The sequence below is a fragment of the Protomyctophum parallelum genome, assembly GCF_964188405.1.
Source record: "Protomyctophum parallelum genome assembly, chromosome: 9".
In the NCBI taxonomy this organism is placed as follows: Eukaryota; Metazoa; Chordata; class Actinopteri; order Myctophiformes; family Myctophidae; genus Protomyctophum; species Protomyctophum parallelum.
In genome coordinates this window covers 25127075-25150487 of record NC_139706.1, presented here as the reverse complement: position 1 = coordinate 25150487, position 23413 = coordinate 25127075, and the positions used below count along the sequence as shown (strand labels likewise).

The 23413-nt window shown below is 42.1% G+C and overlaps 1 protein-coding gene across 3 annotated transcripts; it reads left to right on the top strand.

Annotated features, from left to right (window-relative positions):
• Positions 1-976: 976 nt before the first annotated feature.
• taok1a (TAO kinase 1a) lies at positions 977-23213 on the top strand. 3 transcript variants are annotated; one of them, XM_083773724.1, is made up of 20 exons: positions 977-1036; positions 5281-5525; positions 5979-6050; positions 6602-6703; positions 6803-6848; positions 6977-7073; positions 7180-7293; positions 7393-7484; positions 7724-7817; positions 8012-8093; positions 8366-8533; positions 9178-9378; positions 9898-10029; positions 11269-11505; positions 11921-12049; positions 13118-13321; positions 14099-14338; positions 14635-14847; positions 15125-15307; positions 15914-23213. In XM_083773724.1, the coding sequence occupies exons 2-20, from the start codon at positions 5394-5396 to the stop codon at positions 16463-16465; spliced, it is 3090 nt and encodes a 1029-aa protein (XP_083629850.1). In that variant the 5' UTR covers positions 977-1036; positions 5281-5393; the 3' UTR covers positions 16466-23213. The 3 variants fall into 3 exon arrangements, with proteins under 3 accessions (XP_083629850.1, XP_083629849.1, XP_083629848.1); XM_083773723.1 differs by having other exon boundaries at positions 982-1052; XM_083773722.1 differs by having other exon boundaries at positions 1003-1229.
• Positions 23214-23413: the final 200 nt, after the last annotated feature.

Sequence of the window (23413 nt, the reverse complement as noted above, 5' to 3'; positions counted from 1 at the left end):
AAAAACCAGGAAGAGACGCCTGCCACGAGCGGCTTTTTGCCGCGCCTTGACGCCCAAGTGTGCTTACACCCATAAGCGTCCCCACACATCCCCTCCTAAGATCCCCTCCCGTCCCTAGTAAGGAAGGGGATGGGGAGGAGGCTGACAGAAGCCGTTGAGGGCTGATTTCACCCTTCTGCCATTTGCACTGGCCTACTAAAAGGTTACACATTTTAAATCACGTTTTCCCCTGAAAGTGAAACCTCCTTGATAACAATGGACCAAATACACTGTGACAACCATATTATTTCCATCATTATTAATTATTAGTCAAATAAGTTAGTCCACTGAAATTAAGTTAATAAGTGCTAAGGTAATGGCAAAATGACTAAAATAATGGACCACAGGGGGAGCTTTGGGGTAGTTTTATACTGCGATGGGATAGGATTAAGGCAGGGCAGAAGGGTAAGCATTCACAGCACACCGAATGGCAAGTGAAGAAGACAGAGGGTCTGGACACAAACAAAAAAACATTAGTGGTTTACTTTAAAGAACGGACGCATCTATTCCTACTACATCCTGGGTAGTCTAGTGGGTAGACTATGTTATAGGTGTTTTGGGGGTGTTTGAACTACCCTCAGTCATCCCCCCCTGCTTCTTACTGCATCTCCCCAACCCCAACGTATTTTCACGAAGAGCGGCGGTGGAACTACGGTGGAACGCCTAGAAATTAATAAAGGTACCAAGGCTACATCAGTGACGTAGTGCATGTAATCCTAGCAGTAGATTGCTATTTAATATTTTAAATATTTTAAATAAATACATAGAATACAATACAAAAATAATGCTTGAAAGCACTCCACTGTCACTGGAAGACTGTTGTGCGATTCTGAAGCACTTCCGCTAGCTAGAATAACACATAGTTGTGACATCGTGGGCGAATCCTTGGTAACTGTATTGTAGTGCAACGCTCAGCGGCCATCTTTGGACCTGCCTGCCTGCCTGCCTTGCCTGGGAGTGGGATTCGAGGATTCTGGCACCCCCCGTTAGCTCAAGGGTGGGGATTTTAACAAGTAATGTTTTGCAATTCTGTATAATATAATCGATTGACAGCTTTGGGAATAATGAGATTTCAGTAATAACAAAGTAGTCCTTCGCGTGATATAAAAGACGAGTACTTTTCTTATACCAAATTGGTTGAATTACACGACATTGTGTGCTCCGCTGAAACCCTGGCCTGTCAGAGGAGGGTGAGTTTCAGCTAACTATGCTAGCTACTGTTAGCTAGCTACCTAGTCATAAACATTTACCTGTTAACATTAGTTAACATTAGTTAACAGACCTCTTTGTCCAGTTGGATGCCTTACAACATATTCAGTCAACATGGTGTCATTATGTCGCTAGACCCACACATAACACTTGAAAAGTTGACACATTCAACTGTCATTTGGTTAGCCTTAAGTTTCGCTACGATAGCCAGCTGAGCTAAAAGCTGTTTATTTGTATGTGTGTGTACTGTGTTGTAATGTGCGCGCGCTCGGCCGTGCGTGCTGGAGTTCTACTTAATTTAGTTTGACTTTGTTGCGAAACAGCTGCTGCAGCTGTTGTAACTGGTAACCTGAATTCTCTCTGGTGAGAGATCTGGTACTGGTCTGGTAGCAGCTGCAATCAGGTGCTGCCTAGCCACAGGTGGCAGCTGGTGCATCATGTACGTTTTTAAGTTTCATTATTTGACAATAGTCTGATTGTACATTCTTCAGCAATGATGGCATTGGGCACAGCTTTTAAGTTGAGACCGTTCTTCCTTGTCACTTGTGCTAGTGCTAGTTACGGACGGTATTTTCAAGATTGACTGACTGACACATGCAAGTGCATCACCCATAATTCTACAAATTGAGAACAAAAATAAAAGCTATGTTCTTTATTTGGCCTAGCTGCCAAATAATCTGTCAACACTAGTTTAGCATGTTAAACTACGCTGCACTACAAATGTCTTTATTTACTGTTTATAGGCGCCCTGTTGGTGCTTCTGTTCTATTTGGTAAGGATTGATCTTTCAGAAAGAAAGAAAGCCATCCACTAAGCTCACACAATTTGTTTGCAGATTTATAACATTATTGCTGAATCACCAAAATAGTGGTGTCTGTCTGTCTGGCTTCTGGGTTTTATGGTTTGTTGTCAATTGCATTTTAATCGATTATTTGTACAGTCCCACATTTTTGATAAAACGACAAGTTTGTATTTATTGTAGGCTAGACATGCAAGCCTAGGTGCATATTCAGTAAGTGCCATGGTTATTATTATGTCAAAGAAGACATGAGCAGTTGACTTAATTGCTCATCAGGCCCCATTCCTTCCTTCCCGTAGCTGCACAGACAGGAAATGCTGAAACGTGTGGTGCAGTGAGTGCATAGCATACACTGGGAATCTCACCCCTCTAGCTTTGTTGTCCTGCCTGGCTGCATTCTTGTGTGTGTGTGTGTGGGGGGGGCTGGGGCACGCAATAGTGTTTCATGAAGGTATCAGCTGTCATCACTCACTTTGCTGCTCACATGCTTGCAGTTGAAAATGCCATCATGAGATATGACAACAAAGCTCATTCATTACCAACAATGTAGCAAAGAACGTTGACAATAAAGAGGCACAGTCCCACATGTTAATGAGGCTTTATTTCAGGCCTGTGGCTGCATCTGTGCGGTCAAGTGAGTTGTTCAGTGTGTTGCTGCTGAGGGACAAAAGACATCTGCTGGGACTGAGGGCTGCTCCTTCAGGCCGGGAGAGAAGTCTTGTGACTCTGGCGTCAGCTCTGCATATGTTTGCAGCTGATCGTCCGGGTTGCATGGGCTCAGTAACTTCAGTGATCTCTATCCCAATAATAAGGCTTGATATTACGTAATACTATAGATGCAAATAAGTGGGTGATGGGTATTTTATATTTGGTCATTTTGTGCGCTGGAGAGTGATGCCATAACATTGTGTTACATGACATGTGAGTAATTTGAGTGTGCCGCCAACATGTGTTGTTCTGTTCGGTTAGCTGATATCATCTCACCGTCAGCTAGACGAGCTAGTATGTTGTAATGTTAGTGTCTTTGTTTGCGCTGGAGAGTTGAGACTATCCTTTGTTTCCTTATTTCTTCTGTCTGTCTCATAGACTGTAAAAGATCTGTCTACTACATACCATACCTGTGATATACTATTGGTTCGACTGTCATTAGACAGACAAGCGACGACAACCTACCTCAAACCCTAACCTAACCCTAACTGCAAGCACAGGAGCACTCTCTATGAGAGTCTAAGCGACCATATGGCTTATTTCTGGTCGTCATCGAAGATCGCTGCCTCAAAGTAACTCTGTACAAATGCAAAATCTAAGCTGCTTTCCCTGCTGCCCCACTTGTCCGGTTTGTGTGCGCCCAGCAATTACACCACGTAGGTCCGTAGTTTTCAATAAAAAAGGTGTTTTGATACACTCTGTCTTGGAATCTGGCATCCATCTTGGATTTCCCGCCATTGTAAATGCGCAACAGTGCCCCTAGCGGCAAGGGATCTGTTGCGCATTTACAATGGAGGAAAATGCCAGATTCCGAGACGGTGTGGATCAAAACACCTTTTTTATTGAAAACTACAGACCTACGGGGTGTAATTGCTGGGCGCATACAAACTAAACCGGACAAGTGGGGCAGCAGGGAAAGCAGCTTAGATTTTGCATTTGTACAAGTTAAGAGTTACTTTGAGGCAGGGATTTTCGCTGGTGACCAGAAATAAACCATATGGTCGCGTAGAATCTCGTAGAGAGTGATGACGTCGGAATCGAAAAATATGCTACGAGAGTCTAAATGTTGGGATATGTCTAATCGGAGTGTGCATCCCAACTATCGTTCATTTCAGTGAACCAAATCTTTCAGGATCGTTCAGTAAAAAATATCTGTTCATTTCGTTCACCAAAATTAACTGGTTCTTTTGAGCCGTTCATTCATGACTGACACAACACTAACCTGTGACTGGAGGTGTGAGGGAGGGGAGAGTGCCGGGACATGTCCAACTGCTTTTATTACTGTAGTTGCTGTTATGGAATTCTTTTTGACATTGGCAGGTATAACTCAGGATATCATGTACATAATATAATATATATAACAGGAGTCATGAAGCAGTACATAATACTGATACGATGCACATGGCCAAATTGCCTGAAGGTAAAGCAAAACACTTACAGATATGGGCCTTGGAAGTGGCAGGGGCTAGCTTTAGTTTTCACAGCCATTTTTCATGCCCTCTCACTTCTCTATCCCTATATCAGAGGGATTTATCAGTACATAGGACTCGTACAAAATACAAATGCAGACATTTTATTAAAACAAAAAACAATCAAACTGAATTTTGCGATCAGGCCCATCAATATTATACAGGCATCACCAACATCCTGATAATATCGACTCGAGCACAGCCCTAATATCCATCCCATTATTGTCATGCGGGTGCCGGGTGGTTTGACAGACACTGAAGACATTTTATGGCATCGTGGTTGGCATAAATTGCAGTATACAATGAAATGGGGGAAATATAAATGTACTACTCTCTAAAGCTGTTATCACTGTCAGTGTTGAAAGGGATATTGAACGCTGATGGATGTTCTTCATTGACAGTGACATCTTCATTGACATTCATATTCTTCATTGGCTTTTGAATTTTGACTTGATCTGTATTGTAATCAGTGGTGCTCGTAGAACACAGTACCACACTCTAGTACCAAACAAATTGTTTTATGAACGTGCAGGTACGGAATGGAACGGCGCATGCACGCTAGAACGCATCCTCCTAGATTCAAGAGCAGACACACCTAAGTTGACCTAACCACCTCGGTCACCTCTCACACCAGACTTTCCAAGAATTACCCAGTCTAGGTTTACTGGTGGTGGGCGTGCCCCCCCATTTTCATACCGTGTCAAGTGCTGCTGCACGCAACAAGAATGCCGCCTCCACCATCAAACAAGAGATTATTCGTCCAAAGCAAACTTTTATTTTCGCCACTGCAGGCAGCGCAGTATAAAGAAATTGGTCTTATTTTAAGTCTACTTTTGTGTGTGTGTGTGTGTGTGTGTGTGTGTCTAAAACTCTCATACACTTTAAACAATATAGGCTTAGGCCACGCACATGTAGGCGTGCGTTTGCGTGACCGTGGTACTGGGGGGGGGGGATCACCATTACACCACTGATTGTATTTAGGGTACTTCTTGCACTTTGTATTGTGTGGTTCTACCTCCCCTCTAAAAACAATCTTCTTTTTCTTTGCCCTCTCAGGTTGGAACACGTATGAGGCCACTGTCCTGCAGATGAGCAATTGGTGGGGGCTGTCACGTCGCTGTCGCATATCCAGATAGTTCCTGGCGACAGCGGCATTGCCCCCCATCATTATGCCAAACGCCACTCGGGCGGGGAGCCTGAAGGACCCCGATGTTGCTGATCTTTTCTTCAAAGATGACCCTGAAAAGCTCTACTCAGATCTACGTGAGATCGGACATGGCAGCTTTGGTGCTGTCTATTTTGTGAGTAGTTTTAGACATCAAATTTGGGCCCTGGTGCTTTTGGCCATCACTTTAGCCTATTGGGCTAATTTGGGGCACAGGATAATAAAGTGATGTGTGTTCACACACATCACTTTATTATCCTGTCATGTGGTGACACTTCCTGGGCAACCCTGGGGTGATTGAGCCCTGCTGCGTTTCACCTTTAAACTCTTAAAACAATGACCATACCAAAATTTACATATTTATCCAAGAACAGCTAATTTTATATCAAGGGCAAGATAATTGTAGAATCATAATCATGGTGTGTAGGACGTAATTTGTATTTGTTGTGATGTTTCTGTTGTTTGCTTGTGGTTTTCACCCAAAACGTAGATGTGATTAAAGTGTACAGCTAATGAGGATGTGGCAATGCCGCATCAATGCATGAGAAAGAACACTAATAGTACATTTTGTATTTTTTGTGTCCTTCAGGCACGGGATGTGCGTACAAATGAAGTGGTGGCCATCAAAAAGATGTCTTACAGTGGAAAGCAAACCACTGAGGTAAACTATTATCTATATGAATCTTTGTATTCGATTTGTATTGCTACATCTTATACACAAGTGTAAAATGTATTGCTTTGGCTTCCTCACATTGTAGCAGCAATAACGTCGTATAATTTAGAATAGTAGAAAGGCAACAGGTCTAGCACTTAACCTCGTAAGGAATCTATTTGCAATACTATGGCTTGATTTTAGTGACAGTCAGAACTCACTGACTAATGGCAGGTAATCTAATTGCCCACCCCTTTCTAATTGTCCATTCAGAAAGGGGTGGGCCAGGGGCTGTAGCCTGTTGTTAAACTTGATTAGCAATTTTCAATGTTTTCAAATATTTTTTTCTGTCGCTCTAAACAACATCCCAACTAAGACATTGTATAATTCTATTATCCAGTCATTGATAATATACACAAGCACTCAAAATAGCACAATGTAATTATGGAATAGTATTTTTCGGTGATGAGTTTACCCTAGGGCTACCTCCTTTATGATGTTTTGTTGGATGTTTCTTACACAAGGATGCATTTTAATTGTTCTTCATTTTTCTACCTCAGAAATGGCAAGACATAATCAAGGAGGTGAAATTCTTGCAGAGAATACAACACCCAAACAGTATAGAGTACAAAGGATGTTATCTGCGAGAGCACACTGCCTGGGTATGTTTCTAATTGGTAATTAACATGATGTTGATGGTTATTGCATGGCTTCCATTGCGTGACACAATAAACTTAACCTTCACTGTCCTTCGCTTTTAGTTGGTAATGGAGTATTGTCTCGGATCTGCGTCAGATCTGTTGGAAGGTGAGTTGAAGATTTTGTTGAAGTGAGGTGACATTTTGAATAATCAAAGCAAGTCCATGCTTATCAAAGTTTTGTCTTGTGGCTTTCATGCTTTTGCAATGCTCTATTGATGAATGTCTCCAATGCAGTTCACAAGAAACCTCTGCAAGAAGTGGAAATTGCTGCAATTACCCATGGTGCTCTTCAGGGGCTAGCCTATCTCCACTCGCACAACATGATTCACAGGTCAGTGTGTTAGTACTGTTTGGGAGTATGTTTGGGTACCATTCACTTATGCACGCAATCCACTGAAAAAAATATGTAAATCTTCTGTGTTATGTTGGTCTGATAGAGATATCAAAGCAGGAAACATCTTGCTGACAGAGCCAGGTCAGGTGAAACTCGCAGATTTTGGTTCTGCTTCCATTGCCTCTCCAGCGAACTCTTTTGTGGGGACGCCATATTGGTATGTTGCTATTTCAATAGTAACCTTCCCTGTTGTAGCATCTTTAACAATATCTATTTGCCTTATTGTGTTAAACACATTTTTTATTTATGTTTTTAGGATGGCCCCGGAAGTAATCTTGGCTATGGATGAGGGACAGTATGACGGAAAGGTGGACATATGGTCTATGGGAATAACATGCGTAGAATTAGGTGAGATAACTTTTCCATTTGTTTTGGCTCAGATCCGGCTTCTTGATTCTCTGCTTCTGTTCGGTCACCTTGTTGGGCAATGTCATGACTATGTACTCCTGCATGCGAATGAATGACTCCTGCATTTGCTAAAATGCGAATGTGTGTTGATGCTATTCCCACTCCATGTAATCTCTGTATTTTCTACATTTCCAGAAGATGTCACCCCTTTTTATGTGACTTGTAATTTGTTTTCCCAGCTGAAAGGAAGCCTCCACTGTTCAACATGAATGCAATGAGTGCCTTATACCATATAGCGCAGAACGAGAGCCCAACACTGCAGTCAAGTGAATGGTAAGCAGGGGAGCTATGCTTCTGATGTCTGTAATGCATTATAAACACATACTTGCATACAATGCATTATAATCTGCTTTTAACTGGACAATTATAGTTACAATAATTAATAAATACTCATAATGCTTTATAACAATAATCATAATACATTCTAAATCATTTTGTAATGACTAATTTCCCTCGTTCTACCACAGGACGGAATATTTCCGCAATTTTGTAGATTCTTGCCTTCAGAAATTTCCTCAAGACCGACCCAGCTCTGAGGAGCTGTTAAAGGTAAGAATAATAACCACTTATTCCCAATATACTGTACTTCATTGAGCGCGGGCACGTCAACGAGTTGAGCGCTTGTAGATGTGCTATTTTTGCAGAATGTTCACACCAGAATATGGATGCTAGGTTTCATATGGTTAAGAGTGGCTGACGGGCATGTGCCCTTTGATGCCAAACAGTGTCTAGATACAAAGTCCTGTTTTCACAGACTTTATTACATTCAAGTTTTGCGCTACATAATGTTGTGATGCATCTCTTGTACCTCCCTGTTTTAGCATGCGTTTTTACAACGGGAGCGACCAGAATCAGTTTTGATCGACCTGATCTTAAGGACTAAGGAGGCGGTGCGTGATTTGGACAACTTACAGTATCGCAAAATGAAGAAGCTCCTGTTTCACGACTGCCATAATGGCCCCACAGCCGAAGCCCAAGATGAGGAGGAGGTCTGTAGCCTTAATGTTTTTTCCGCTACTCTCTCCTTACTTCCATCTCTTTCTCTCTCTTTAATTTTCTTTTAATTACTTATTTTCAAGTCTGTTTGTAGAACTGCATAAAGTATGTAGTGTACTTGAGCAGCTTGTGTCTTAGCAAATCACATTCTTAGCCGACCGACCGTAAACTCAGGCTTAGGAATCGATGTAAAATGGTACTGCCTTGTTTGCACTTTGCACTGGGAGACAGAGAGAGAGAAGCAGTTTGTTACTGCATTGCTGATTTCTCACCTCAAATGTTGTCAGATACATATTTTAGTGTATTGTTTAAGTTTAAAATGAGACTGTTTATAATGCACCGTCCGCCGTCCGACCGTCATCCTGAATTAGATTCAGAACAGCAACCCTGGGTCTCTAATAATGAAACACAGCTGCTTGGAGGAACATTGAGCTATGGGAACCACACAGGTGAAAGAAAGCATGATTCATTTAGTGACTTTTGACTGAAATAAAAACACACAAAAATGGATATGGCATCTATTATTAATTATACTGTATCTCAATTGTGACCACGAATATGGAGGAGTGTGAAAAAATACTTTTCATTTCATAATGTCTTTAATCTTGTGATCCGCTGTGGTGTCTGTTGTCCTCAGGAGCCTGAGCACGGTGTGTGCAGGACCGGCACTGTCAACAGTGTGGGGAGCAACCAGTCCATTCCCAGCATGTCCATCAGTGCCAGCTCCCAGAGCAGCTCTGTCAACAGTCTGACAGACGCTGGTGACGACAAGAGTGAACTGGAATTGGAGGGAGACCACACGGTCATGTCCAACAGCTCTGTCATACACCTCAAACCGGTAAGTCATGTGGCTCCAATCAAGGTTCCATATCCATTTAAAAATATCGAATTTTTGTTACAAAAAAACCAAAACATGATGAATTACTGAAATGTGAAATCGTCCTGTATTAATGGCCATCCACACAAGGATAACTATAATAACTATAACGATAATGATGTGGGCATCCACACTGATGAACGATAACGTTCTGTTCTGCAACATGTTGAACGCGATGCCCTGTAAATTCAGAAGGAATTTGATCGGCTCTCAGTGTTTGTGCAGTGCTGTGAAAGTGTGTCGAGCGATATCTTTCGCCACTGTCAATATTAGGGATGCACCGATGTATCGGCCACATAATCGCTATCGGCCGTTATCGGTCAATATATATATGGGGAATATAAGGGGAAATAAAAATGACAAAACTAAAACATATCGGTATCAGTATTGGCTATGGGCTAAATTGTTATTTTAAACATTCAGTAATTTAAACACTCAGTAATTAATCTGATTCCTATTGCAATGTGGTCTATCTCTCAGGAGGAAGAGACATACCATGACGATGCTGAACCTCACCCTCCTCGTCCAACTGAGCCACAGTCTCCCCCTGCACACACGCCACGGCCTAAACGCAACCGTGAACACTTTGCTACGATACGCACAGCCTCTGTGGTAAGAGCACAGTGTGTGTGCATTCAAGTATGTAATTAGAATAGGGGTACTTTCCTCCTGGGAATTTTTGAAAACAGCAGCTTCATTTCTTAAAAAAATATTTTTTATCCCACGATTTTGTAACAAATTTTTCACCCCTGTGTCAATCATCTAATGTGATCCTGGGCTCTACACACCCTCCGCCAACCTGGGGAGAGCAACGGCCTTAACTCATGCTTCCTTCATGCTTGAGTGTCCAAGTTGCTCCTTTACACCTGACACGGGGGAGTTTCCCTGGTTGGACATAGCGCGTGGAAGGAACACGTTATTCCAACCAGTTCCTTTCCCCTCCATCAGGCGCCCCGGCTGGCCAGGGGGAGGCAGTTTAGGATTACTGCATGTTTTTGTGAGGGTACCTACCCTAGGGGACACGGGGAGAACATGCAAACTCCACACAGAAAGGCCCTTTCGCCAACCCCGCCACTGCTTCATTTCTGATGGTTATATTTTCATTAAGTTTACATTTTGATATTGGTACAGATACCTTGATAATACCAGCAACTGAACAATACTTTTCTTTTTTTCTCGAACAATTTATAGACCGCCAATCAGGATGTGTTTTTCGTGTTTTTCGTTTTTACACTAGATGGCACTCTTGGTCTTGGTATTCATTGTTTCATATAGAATGCAGTACGATGAGAAGCCCAAAGTAAATGGAAATGTCAGTTTTTGCTTCAGAACTGCATGCCCCACTGATGATGGGAACTATTGTGTTTAGGAATGTTGAAGCATGACTCTTATTGTGGTTGCAACTAGTGACTGGACACAAGTTTTTGTGAACCAATTCCTCTGTGGGTATAAATACTGTGGTCTTGACTGGAAAAAATAAATAACAGGATTTAACACCCAAAATAATTCTTCTCCCAGCCACGGAGCTCTCTCCCTCTATTTGCAAACACAGGCGCGTAAACCCATATCTCAAATCGCATGATGATATACTAAACTAACTAAATACACTAAAATACGAACATGATGCCACCATCGTAGTCGTACACAAATTAGACTGTAGTGTACATATTGACATTTGGTACTGAATGACGAGGCATTTTTCGGTACTGAAATGGCTGGCATCAGTGGTGGCCATTTAACGTCCAGCTTGTAGCGTCTGTGTATGTGTAGGTATTATTTGTCTATTTGTTGACACATGCAACGACAAGCACGGATGAGAATTTGTGTTGACTTGTGATGTTTGTGTGCCAGGTTACTCGCCAGATGAAGGAGCACGCGCAGGATTCAGAGTTTCGGGAGCAGATGTCTGGCTACAAGCGCATGCGGAGGCAGCACCAGAAACAGTTGATGGCTCTGGAAAACAAGCTTAAGGCTGAGATGGATGAGCACAAGCTCCGTCTGGACAAAGAGCTGGAGAACCAGAGGACTAGCTTTGCCCAGGAGATGGAGAAACTCATCAAGAAACATCAGGCATCCATGGAGAAAGACGTACGGCGCCTTTATCTCACCTCGTCATTTCCCTTTAACCCATTTAGGCCTGACGTCGAAATAAAAAAAAACTTTCGCTCTGAAAGAATATATACCTATTCAAAGATTTGTGCCGCATTTTTACGTTTTCTCAAAAATAGCAGAACTAAAAGTTCTACTACAAGTACCGAGTGGCACGCTATGAGCTTGTAGATCTGCTATTTCTCAATAGCTAAAGTATAACAGAATGCTTGAAACACCAAAAGGGGTTCCCACCCAAAATGGGTTAAGACTGGGGGGGGTATATGTAGGGTTGTATATCTTTAATACTTGGAAATCCTATAAAGTAAAAAAAGAAAAACTGCTGAATTCAATACAACAGCATTACGGTTTCAAGTGAAGCTTGCTAATTTGCTATGTCTGTTTTTTCCATCAGGCAAAGACATTTACCAATGATGAAAAGAAATTCCAACAGCACATACAGAGCCAGCAGAAGAAAGAGCTAAACAGCTTCTTGGAATCTCAGAAACGAGAGTACAAACTGCGCAAGGAACAACTCAAGGAGGTCAGGAATCTGCACTGCACTAGTATTTACCTCTACTGGTTCGTTGGGTAGAAGAACTAGCTTGCGTTGTGTGTTTTTCCGCATGCTTTACAACACATCATCCTGGCAAAACACCTCACTGTCTGTATTGGAGGAGTCACATGCTCATGTAAACCCTCCCTCATGACCAACTGTAGGGGTTAGCAGTGACGGGGACGATTGACCACATGTGTCTGGAGAACTTTTTAGAATTGGCATTATGACAAAATTGTTTTGTCAGCTTGTTGTAGGTACTTAAGAAAAATACTAGACGTTAACAACCCACTGTGCACGGCTTGTCAACGCCCAGGCCCCAGTCTATCCAGATGCCTGGTTGTTAACATGCAAGTCTGTAATAAACCAGTTATGGAATACTAATGCAACATAATTGTGCTATACAAGTTAAATTAGGTCCATAGCTACTCTTCTGGAGCAACCAAGATTATTTCAAATCATTGCAGTTTTTGTCGCTCATGGGAATAATTAGCCTACAACACGACTGGTACAATGACAAAATATCACTACTGATAAGTGAGATTCAGAATCGTTTCGAAATCTTCACTCAGCTTGTACATGTGATCCAATTAATAGTACAGTAGTAGCTATAAATATCCACAGCTGTGTGTGCATAATGGTCACGAGTGATGCCAGCTGTTCTCAACAGGTCTAATGAGTGGTGGTGTGGACACAATTGATATACATCCATAGTGCAGTGGAAAGTCTGGCTTGGATTGGAAAGATGCTGGCTAGTTTGCACAAAATAATACTGGTGATCAATATTGTTTATTTCAGTTTACATGGCCCTGTAGTGTGGTCACTGGTAGGCAGGCAGGTTGCTGAACTGTCCAATGTCCTCCCTACCATAATATAATGTGCATTAGTGAGAACCAATGATTTGAAGATGCGTAGGTTGAAAATGGGTGATGTTTTACATCAATTATTAATATATCCTGCTCCATGGTTGTTTAATTCTACAAATTAATAAAACTACTAGCTACATAAGAAAAACAAAACATTCTTCTAATGACCTGCCTTTGTGTGGACTCTTAGGAGCTGAATGAAAACCAATCAACACCTAAGAAGGAGAAACAGGACTGGTTGTCAAAGCAGAAAGAGAACTTCCAGCACTTCCAAGCCGAGGAGGAGGCAAACCTGCTACGTAGACAGAGACAGTACCTAGACCTGGAGTGCCGCAGATTCAAGAGGAGGATCCTGATTGCTCGCCACAATGTTGAACAAGATTTAGTGCGCGAGGTCAGTTCTCTTAGCCGTGTCCGACATACCTACAGTGCATATTGTACATGCATACATAAAAACGAAGTAAATTGCAGAGTGATTATTGCTATATAGATCTAAATATTTTTAGTATTCTCAATGAATGTCCAATCAGTCAAGGCAGGAAACGGGTCTTACCTGTATCTGTTACAGTAAGATTGATTAGCATAGCCCTAGCCTGAGCTAACGTGTTAGTTTTCTGGTCTAGAGGGGCGGGTCGCGGCTGAGATTTGCGCACGCCCTGATTGGATCTCATCGATCTGTCCGTCACCCCCGGCCCCTCCTCTCCCCCCTAGTGCAGCGCTACGTCACATCATATGGAGCGACGCCCACCCGGAAGGGTTGACTCCCACTTTTAGACCAGAGCGGCCAATGCGTTCCTCCAGGCTTTACATTTTTGCACCAACAAAAATGAAAGCCTGGTACCGAGGCTAGCATAGCCCTAATTATTTGGTCATCAGATTTTAACTGACAAGCACCAAGGTCTGCACGTTGTTCAAGAAAAGAAAAATCTTATTCCAACTTGACTACATTTAACCCATTTTGGGTGGGAACCCCTTTTGGTGTTTTAAACATTTAGCTATTGAAAAATAGCAGATCTACAGTGGCGCGCTACGAGCTCGTAGGTCTGCTATTTTTGAAAAATCGTGAACATATTTATTTCAGAAAACTGGAGGATTTAGAAGAATTCTTTTAAATTTTTAGGTCAGGCCTAAATGAGTTAATTTAGTGCAATATCCTTTTTGGTCTGCTCAGGAGCTGAACAAGCGTCAGACACAGAAGGATCTGGAGCATGCAATGCTCCTGCGCCACCATGAGTCCATGCAGGAGCTGGAGTTCCGCCAGCTCAACACCATCCAGAAGATGAGGGCTGAACTCATCCGCCTGCAGCACATGACGGAGCTCACCAACCAGCAGGAGTACAACAAGAGGAGGGAGAGAGAACTCCGACGCAAGCATGTCATGGAGGTTCGCCAGCAACCCAAGAGCCTCAAGGTGAGTCTTGGCCCTTCCAGAGCACTGATGGAAGATACTAAATGCAAGCACCCAACACACGTGGGACATGAGCACATGATGCATAGCCTATACTTGGGTCAATGCCAGAACCTGTACTGTACGCACGTGCAAGCAAGCAGTTTAACAATTGTAGGCAGAAAATCTCTATTACTGGGTGCATTTTAGAAATTGCATACAGTACAACCAACATATCAGACCTGGATACGACTCCGATACTATACAATGAGTATGTAAATGTAAGTATTCACTGTTGATCTATTTCCCCACCCTGACAGTCCAAAGAGCTACAGATCAAGAAACAGTTTCAGGATACCTGTAAGATCCAGACCCGGCAGTACAAGGCCCTGAGGAACCACCTACTGGAGAGCACACCAAAGGCAGACCACAAGGCTGTGCTGAAGCGTTTGAAACAAGAACAGCACCGCAAACTGGCCATCCTCGCAGAGCAGTACGACCACTCCATCAATGAGATGCTCTCCACTCAAGCCGTAAGTCTCAGAACGTAGAATCTCAGATGTGTACAGTTTGTACTCTAGTTTGACACCAAATGGACCCCTATTGGTCTGTAACTCTGAGGTAAATGAACACTGACAATTTTACAGTGTAGATTTGGGTCCCAGGGATAAAACCACCACGGCCTAATGCATAACCTAATTAAAAAGATTGAGAATCTTCTCTTATGGGGGTCCCTGAAATATGTTTTCAAATTGGTCCTTGACCTGAAAAGGTTTGAGAATGATGTTTGACCCTGCTGTCTGTCCTCAGCTGCGTCTGGATGAGGCTCAGGAGGCTCAATGCCAGGTGCTTCGCATGCAGCTGCAACAGGAGCTGGAGCTGCTCAACGCCTATCAGAGCAAGATCAAGATGCAGACTGACGCCCAGCATGACCGTGAGAGGAAGGACCTGGAACAGAGAGTGTCCCTCAGGAGAGCCCTACTGGAACAGAAGGTTCTCTTTTGTTTGTTTTTACTTGTGACTGTTTTATATTATTGGAAAATGGCAATGGCTGAGCAGAGTAGGAGAGATCTTGTGTCCCCTGGTAAATCTAAAGCCCTAAGCACACCAGAGGGTCGCCATGCAACTCCTTGCAACATGCAACTACTTGCAACCATTATTCCCAATGGCAGTTGCAAGGAGTTGCATTGGTGTGGTTTGTTGCAAGGAGTTGCATGGCGGCCCATTGGTGTGGTTTGAGCCATTGAATTAAACCAGTTGAATCACTTGGGTCAACGTGCAACATGACATATCACACCGCTGGGACGAATGCTAAAACCGTCTTATCCCGTTTCGACCCTTTGGTGTGGTTTGGGCTTTAGATAGACTTTGGAGGCAACTTGTAATCAAGGTACACCTGTATTTGTGCTCTGTATACTTGCTCAGACAACTGGGCAAACTCAAATATTTTTTCTAATCAATGTCATTAATTCTACATAGATTAATTTTACACTTGGGCATCTGAACTAAGCTGCCCAAATAAAATCAATGAACAGGAGACCCTGCAAAGTATTAATTTCTGTAAATGTATGTGTATTGTGTACTCTCTTCTGTTTCTAGATTGAGGAGGAGATGCTGTCCCTGCAGAACGAGCGATTGGAGCGAATCCGAAGTCTGCTAGAGCGTCAAGCCAGAGAGATTGAAGCTTTTGACTCAGAAAGCATGCGTCTGGGCTTCAGCAACATGGTGCTGTCAAACCTCTCCCCAGAAGCCCTCAGCCACAGCTTTCCCGGGGCTTCAGGCAGTTGGAGCCATTCTCCGCAGCACAACCAGTCTGGGGGGTCTCAGGGGCCACACTGGGGCAGTGGTGGTTCAGGGGCTGGGTCAAGCCACCAAAGCAGCCATTACCAACACCACTATCACTCCAGTCAGGGAGGGCTACCTATGCAGCAAGGCTGGGGCCAAGGCATGCAGGGAGGTGGGGCTCCCCAGCCGTGGGGTCATCCCTCATCAGCGTCGCTAGTCTCCCGAAGTAGTGGAGGTGTGCAGAACAGCCCCCAAGCACTGGGGAGGACAGCCTCAGGAGGGCGCAGTGCCAGTGAGCAGGCCATGAGCAGGAGTACCAGTGTCACCTCTCAAATATCCAACGGGTCGCACCTTTCTTACACATAGATTTACTATCATCCTGGAGTCGGTGTCTGAGCATGGGCTTGTAGAGTCCCGTAAACAAAGCAGTGAGGGACAGGGTATTGACTGCTCTCTACAACTAAATCTCCATTTGCTAACCCTCCCCGGTTCTCCCATGTGCAGATGTGGATGTGTGGTGAAGTAAATGTTGCTCAGGTCAAAAGGGCTGGAAGATGTACGGCTCTCCTCGCAGCAATGTATCAGCACACACACATACAGATCATTTACATTGTTTTGTTTATGTAAAAATTTGAGTGTCAACTGCTAATACTCCCTTTTTATTTACAGCTCTACCCACTCAGAAACATTTTTAGAAATGTATATTGAATGCTATTCACAGCCATTGCTATCATGTTGCACATAAAACACTGTTAAAAGCCTTGACATGGTAACTATGTACTTAAAAATCTAGTGTCTACTGTCGAGTAATAATCTAATGTTTAGGAAAGCCCTTTGACCAAAATTCATCAGTTTGTCCTTAAATAGAAAAGAAATATGCCAGCCTGCTGTGATGGTCATTTTAATACCAGTCTTTTTTTTATTACCAGATTGAATATTTCATTGGTTACAGTTACCAATACCTGGTCAAAAGCCAAAATAAGACTAGATGTCCAGAGCGAAAACTGTTTGACTGGTTTACTTTTATGTTCACTTTTATGGGGCCTGGAGAGGTCCAGGCCCCAAATGCCACAAGCCTGTGGCATCTTATTTTGGGGCTCAGGATGGGCCTCTCCAGGCTGTGTTAACAAAAAGAACTCATATATTGTGCCTTTTTAACCTTTGATAATAGAATGTAGTTATGTTCACAGTTGAATGTTCTATAATCAAACGACAATTTGAAATGAATGCCAATCTTTTTAGACTGTCATATGTTATACACATCATTTGCTATATTCATTATAGCTCTGATCAAGGTCTGAGAGACCCAGGCTGGGACATCTCTGGGAAAGGAAAGGTGACATACTATAGACTTAAACCAAAAATGGGCTCTTTATTGGCCAACAGGAAATACATTTGTAACGAGTCAGTGTTCATAATGATCTTGTCTCAACGAAAGCTCAGTCCGCAGGGCTTCTTCTTGCAGAGAGGACATTTTGTTCCATTGACTAGTTATCTTTCGCAGCAAGCTGCCTGGTTTTATGCCCAAGTGGGGTCTCCCATTAGTTGGCAGTGTGTTGATTGGCATCAGCTGGTCAGCCACCCTGGCCTGTGCCTGCTCACATACTTGCAGCTGATGACCAAGGGAGTGGAGGCCCCATTTACACTGGCAACCAAATCCAGTCAGAGTCAGATTGGATTTGTTTAAATAAGTCTAAACGCTAACAAGTCACATGGAATCCATTTTTTACAGATGTGACCTGAGCCACATCCAGACGTGGTTTCAAATCTGATCTAAATCAGATTCCATGTGCCTTGTTTTTGTTTAAACTTATAAACAAAAATCACACCCGTGTGAACTGAGTGGTGCAACTCCCCCCCCCCCCACACCCCCCTCTCTCTCTCTCATTAGCAGGCAACAGTGCAGCACTATCCCTCTCTCTGTTTCTGGCACAACAGCGCCCCTACTGGTACTCAGTCATATACTGGTGCTCATTAACGTCGCATAGGTGGGTGAACAACACATGGGTGGGTGAACAACACATGGGTGGGTGAACACGGACATTGCTGTTCCTTGGAGTGGTTGCACCACTCAAAAACATCTGGTCACTTTCAAATGCAGTGTGAACGGTCGGGCCAAAAGTCAGAAAGAAATCAGATTTGAATCGTGGCAAACGATGAGGAGCTATCGTGGGACAGGCCATCTGTTTTTCCATGGAGGAATTTAGCTCAGTGCCGCACTATAAAGCAGACAGTTTGGAGAGAGAGATCTGAGGACTGATGAACTCATCAGTTTCTAAACACTGCACAACTAAAGACTGAGGTCAATCTCCCAGATTTTGTTATAACAATAACAAAGTTGTTTCTCAAGCAGTAGGCATAGGTTTATTTGCACCATTCCCCAAGGCCCAAGAGTTCAAAACGGAATCCCTATCTGAGTGCATCATATTTGTCTTTTAGGTAGTTAAAAAAATCATAATAAAGATATCTGTTCTGTGATCATAGAATGATCTCAAACGGTGTCTGTCAGAAAACACCTCAAATCCAAATCTGATCCTCAGAGAGAGTACGTTTCAAACTCTTAGGTCCACATGAGGGTTAATCTCCTGTCTGGTGTCACAAGACATGGTTTGTGTCCCTCTTCAGCCACAAGAGTCTGACCAGGGTAAACTTGCAGCCCAGCAAGTAAAAGAGCCCTCACTTTTGCCACATGAACTGACTACTTGTTGAGGTTCTTGTTCTGTTTATTTCCTCTCCAGCTTGTAGTTGGCCCTTCAGATGTAGTTACGAGTTCTGATGCTCCACCATCAGTCTCCAGCAATAATGTTGCTGCACAGCTTAGCATCCTGAATGTCCTCATTGTCCATCTGCAAATTAAACATCCTCGGCTGCAGATGTCTCTTGCTCTGTTGCGCTGTCTACAACTTATTTTCAAACTTCTGCCGGAGTTTCTTTTCCTGGAACTGCATGTTACCAATGTCCTGGTTTTACTGTATATTCCACTTTACGCCATTTTCAGGAGCCAAGCTTTCGTCGGCTCCATCTGCTTAGTCATGGCATCATACTTGGCTGGTAGATCTGTCATGTACTTCTTTAGATATAGCCTTTCCGAAGTTTCAGTTTCTTAATATTTGCTGCGCTGACTCGCCAGTATTTCTCGTCAGCCAAATCCTCTCGTCAGTCTATCAGTGTTCATGATGATCCTGGCTGGGTGAATGCCCCGTCTGTTGTACTTCAGTCTTTGCTGATGTCTGCAGAGAGAGGACATAACCCCTTCCAGAAGTTCTTTCCCTCTGACTGGTTATATGCCCAGTCGGGCAATCAGTCAAAGCAGCTGAAGATGCTCTGTTCTCCCTTTTGCTGTATGTGTGGTCATTGGTGCGATCTGGTCAGCTGCCCATGCCTGCTCACAGCCGATGTAGGCTCTGTCAACATATATAGATATTTTGCTAAACAAACATTTTCTTCTGTTTGGCTCTCTCATCCATATGCAAATGGTGTTTTTTAAAATGCATTCTAAAGTAAAGATTTGAGGTGTGTGTGTGAAATGGGGATGTCACACCTGGATTCGTGCACACGCCTGAAACAACATGGCTTATAAGCAGCAATTACACCTAGTCTTTCTGCACGTAAGAATCACTTTTGTTTTCTGGTTTACCATAGCTTGTTTTTCTGTGATTCACCTTTTGTTTTAAATCACTACTGCCAAAGTAAAATAAGCTCATTACGCATGCTCAGAATATTCTTCTCTGGTATGTGACGTATCATTGATGTAGATTTTATTGCCACCAACTGGCCTGGCCTGGCTTGTTTGAGCATTTATAGTAATTTTTCTGTTATCGTGTATGTGGACAGATTTATTTTTCCTTTTTTTCTCCTTTATCACTTTTATGGAGGTCCGAGGGTGAAATATCTGTTTAGAAAACTGTTTAAACTGGCAAAACTCCAGATTTTAGGAACAGCTGCTTTTACAGAGAATGACAAAGAGAAATCCTACATGATTCTGTTGAAAGAAGCCGAAGAGAAATCCTACATGACTCTGTTGAAAGAGGAAACTATTTCTATTAACAGACAGGATCCTAGATTTAAGAGGAGAAGATTTTGATTTTATTAGTGCCTTTTTAATACTGCTGCCTTGTTGAAGCACTTTATACAGAAGTATGTATAATGTTTAAATGGATAGGACTTTTTGCTTTATTGGCAAAACACCCTGGGGATGAATGTGGTGTTAGTACTGTGTATATAGTGGAGAGTTAGAAAAGGGTCAGAATACAGACTAGTTAACTTGTGTGTTGTAATTCTTTTGAATAAATTCCACATACACTATTACCCATACAATACCTTAATAACGAGGGAGGAATCTGTTCGATTTGAGAATTTGTTTCAATTTCTCAAAAGCGTATGCTGTGTCCAGGAACCAACTGTAAATATAATTTCCTCTGGATGATTGTGAGGTAATAGATCACAGGATGAGAGGGTGCTGCAGGCATTTTATGACGTGCATATTGTGTTTTATTTATCTATCTTTGTCTACTAGATAATAGTTTGACCATGACAGCAGGCTTGGTAATACTTTGAGGAATATAACAACTGAAAACTATGACACTGTTTAAACATGGTAGGGCCCTATTACTCAACACTAGAACACTACAAAAGGTGCTATGTTATCCATATTGAACCATCTATCTCATCACTACCCAAGAATGATGGTTAGTGAATCAAGCACATGTTCTTAATTATGGCTTTTTTAGCATGTAAATATAACATGACTAAGCAGACACCTGATAAGAACTCTGAGCAGTCCCCCCCCCCCCCTTTTATGGATAAATGTGGCAAAAGCACTTGTATACTGATTTTCTTTGATATCCATTGCTGTGTCACCCGCTAATTACCCCTAACAAACCATTTTTATTGAACCATTAGATTTTTACTTCATATCTTTTACATTTGTGGGTGTTTAGAATATTATTAATGGGGCCACCTTGACCTACTTAGGTCCTACTAGAATATATATGAATATGTGGGCTTTCACTTTTTATGCATAATTTGAAACATGTTAACCTTAACTAGGACTGAAAGAAAAAGGAGCCATAGATGGTTATGATAGTAAATGTCATCCTATGAATCACTTTTCGATTAAGCATTAAAGACTAAAAACTTGCATTATCAGAAAATAAGACAGTTCTTAAACTAACATTATTTAACTGCCATCTGAAAATATTAACTGAAATTAGAATCCCTTTGAGTTGTCAATAGTCTTCTAATCTTATTTTTTACTTCATTTGCAGTCATTTTCTTCAAATGCTGCTTACGTTGTCAATGGGCCCTTCTGCTTCATCACTGTAATTGTCAGCTTATTTTAACTCCCCATTATCTTGTTCCTCTTCCCAGCCACTGAATACTTACATTCAGTTGTTTGCTCTTGTTGGGTGTTAGGCTGTCAGGGGATATTTTGTTTTCCACTTTTGTCATTTATATTGAGCATTACATCATGTTGGGTTTTGTCCCCAAAGTCTTAAAGGGGAATACCACTCATTTTCAACATAGAAATACTGTATCTATGTCATTAATACACTTTAAAGTTGTGTGGAAATCAGAAAAAAATGCCCCTCTTCTGTGTTGCCCAAAACTGAATAATTTATTGTTGGAGTCATATGTGATCAGTGACATAGGGTACGCTATGTGTACTCTTTGGCCCTTTTTGAAACTAGCTCCTCACCACTCTCCTTACACACTTTCACTCGGTTTGAGCATAGATATATAAATAATAGAGATGGCACTGGGATTCCCCTCCCCTGGTGAAATTGGTGACCTGACAAAATGTGTGACCATCTTGTGACATAACTTACATGGAGGTCTTTAAATTTGTGGCCTGAATACCGCTAGGTTGAACTCTGCTAATAAACAAACTGCAACAATTTACATTTGGACGCTGACATAAGACATTAAGTGATTGTCTACACAATTGTCACATATTTCAGCAGGTCACCAATTTCACCGTAACACCACCAAGTGACCAAGACAGAGTGGCAGAGATTTGGGGTATTGGAATTTGGCCTTAGAGATGGTATCAAAAAGGGGGTTTGGCCTGCATAGTACACCTTCGTGATGTCGTGATGTCACTTGATTACCCCAAGTTCTAGACCTCCAGTCCTAGGCTAAACAGAAGGGGGGGGACTTTTTATGATTATTTCCACACAACTCTAAGTTATTAATGGCATGGTTCAATGTTGAAAATGAGTGGTACTCTCCTTTAAACACTTTCCTTTATTTTTGTTACTCTGTGAGCTACAGCTACTGTAACATAACAGGTTATATCCAACAAGTGTTTTCTGATTATGAATAGTCAAGGAAAGGGGATTTATTTTAATCTTTTGGGATCCGATAGACCTTTGGCTTAAGACAAGACAAGTGATAAAGCCAAGTAAAACCCAATGACTTGAATGTCAGGCCAATCAAACCTCACTTCTTGTAATGCCAACCTTATGTTTTATGCACACTTTTGTTTGTCAATGTTCAGTTTGAGTCTGGTTTTTATCAAGTCATGCATAAGACTTCTTCACCAACCTGGATTTTTATTGGTTTTTGTTTTTTATTTTATATCTTTTATGATTGATGTCAATTCTTGTCCTACTGACTGAAAGCCTGTAGGAGTGAGAAACCGATACAACAATGGCGATTCTTCTCTGGTCAAACACTGTGCCATGCCAGAGTTGCCAAGCCCAGACACCACTGCATTGTCTTTTCTCCATTATACCCATCATTATGGCTGATGGCATGTGCCAGCTGCCAGTTATTTCTGGCCAAGATAATGTGGCTTAAAAAGATGTGGTGACAGGCAAATTAAGAGATTGCATATCTTTAAAGATGTCAGTATTCTTCCTTGACACAGCATTACCACTACAACTCATGTAACCTGTATTAAAATGTATAGATGGTGAAACATGTTATTGAATGTCTGAAAGAGTATGAAGAAAAGAGTTGAAAAAGTACAAGTGGATTTAAATTGTGTAAAAAGATTCATAAAACAGAATAAAAACTATAGATCAAATGTACTATTGTTTGTATTATAATTACTATTGTGTTGGCAGAGGGATATTGAACAGAAATCAGCTGTAATAAAGTAATTTTAGTATATAAATAATTGCTTTGTCTTTATTTTTGGTACATTTTGTTTTCATTATGTACTAAGGTTGCATGCAAGGAGGTCAAGACCTGAAATGTACCCTTGTTAATGTTGCCAATAGCTGGGTGCCCCCTTAGTATGGTGCCCCTCCTTGTTGCATTCGGAGACTGGTGGCAGCAGAGCCATAGAGTAGACAGAGTTACGACATT

What these genes read in the sequence shown, in the direction of transcription:
- taok1a (XM_083773724.1), top strand. Translation starts at nt 5,394, where the DNA reads ATGCCAAACGCCACTCGGGCGGGGAGCCTGAAGGACCCCGATGTTGCT. An exon ending in TGCGAGAGCACACTGCCTGG is followed by an intron (nt 6,704 to 6,802) that starts GTATGTTTCTAA and finishes CTTCGCTTTTAG; the next exon opens with TTGGTAATGGAGTATTGTCT. An exon ending in GAGCCCTACTGGAACAGAAG is followed by an intron (nt 15,308 to 15,913) that starts GTTCTCTTTTGT and finishes TTCTGTTTCTAG; the next exon opens with ATTGAGGAGGAGATGCTGTC.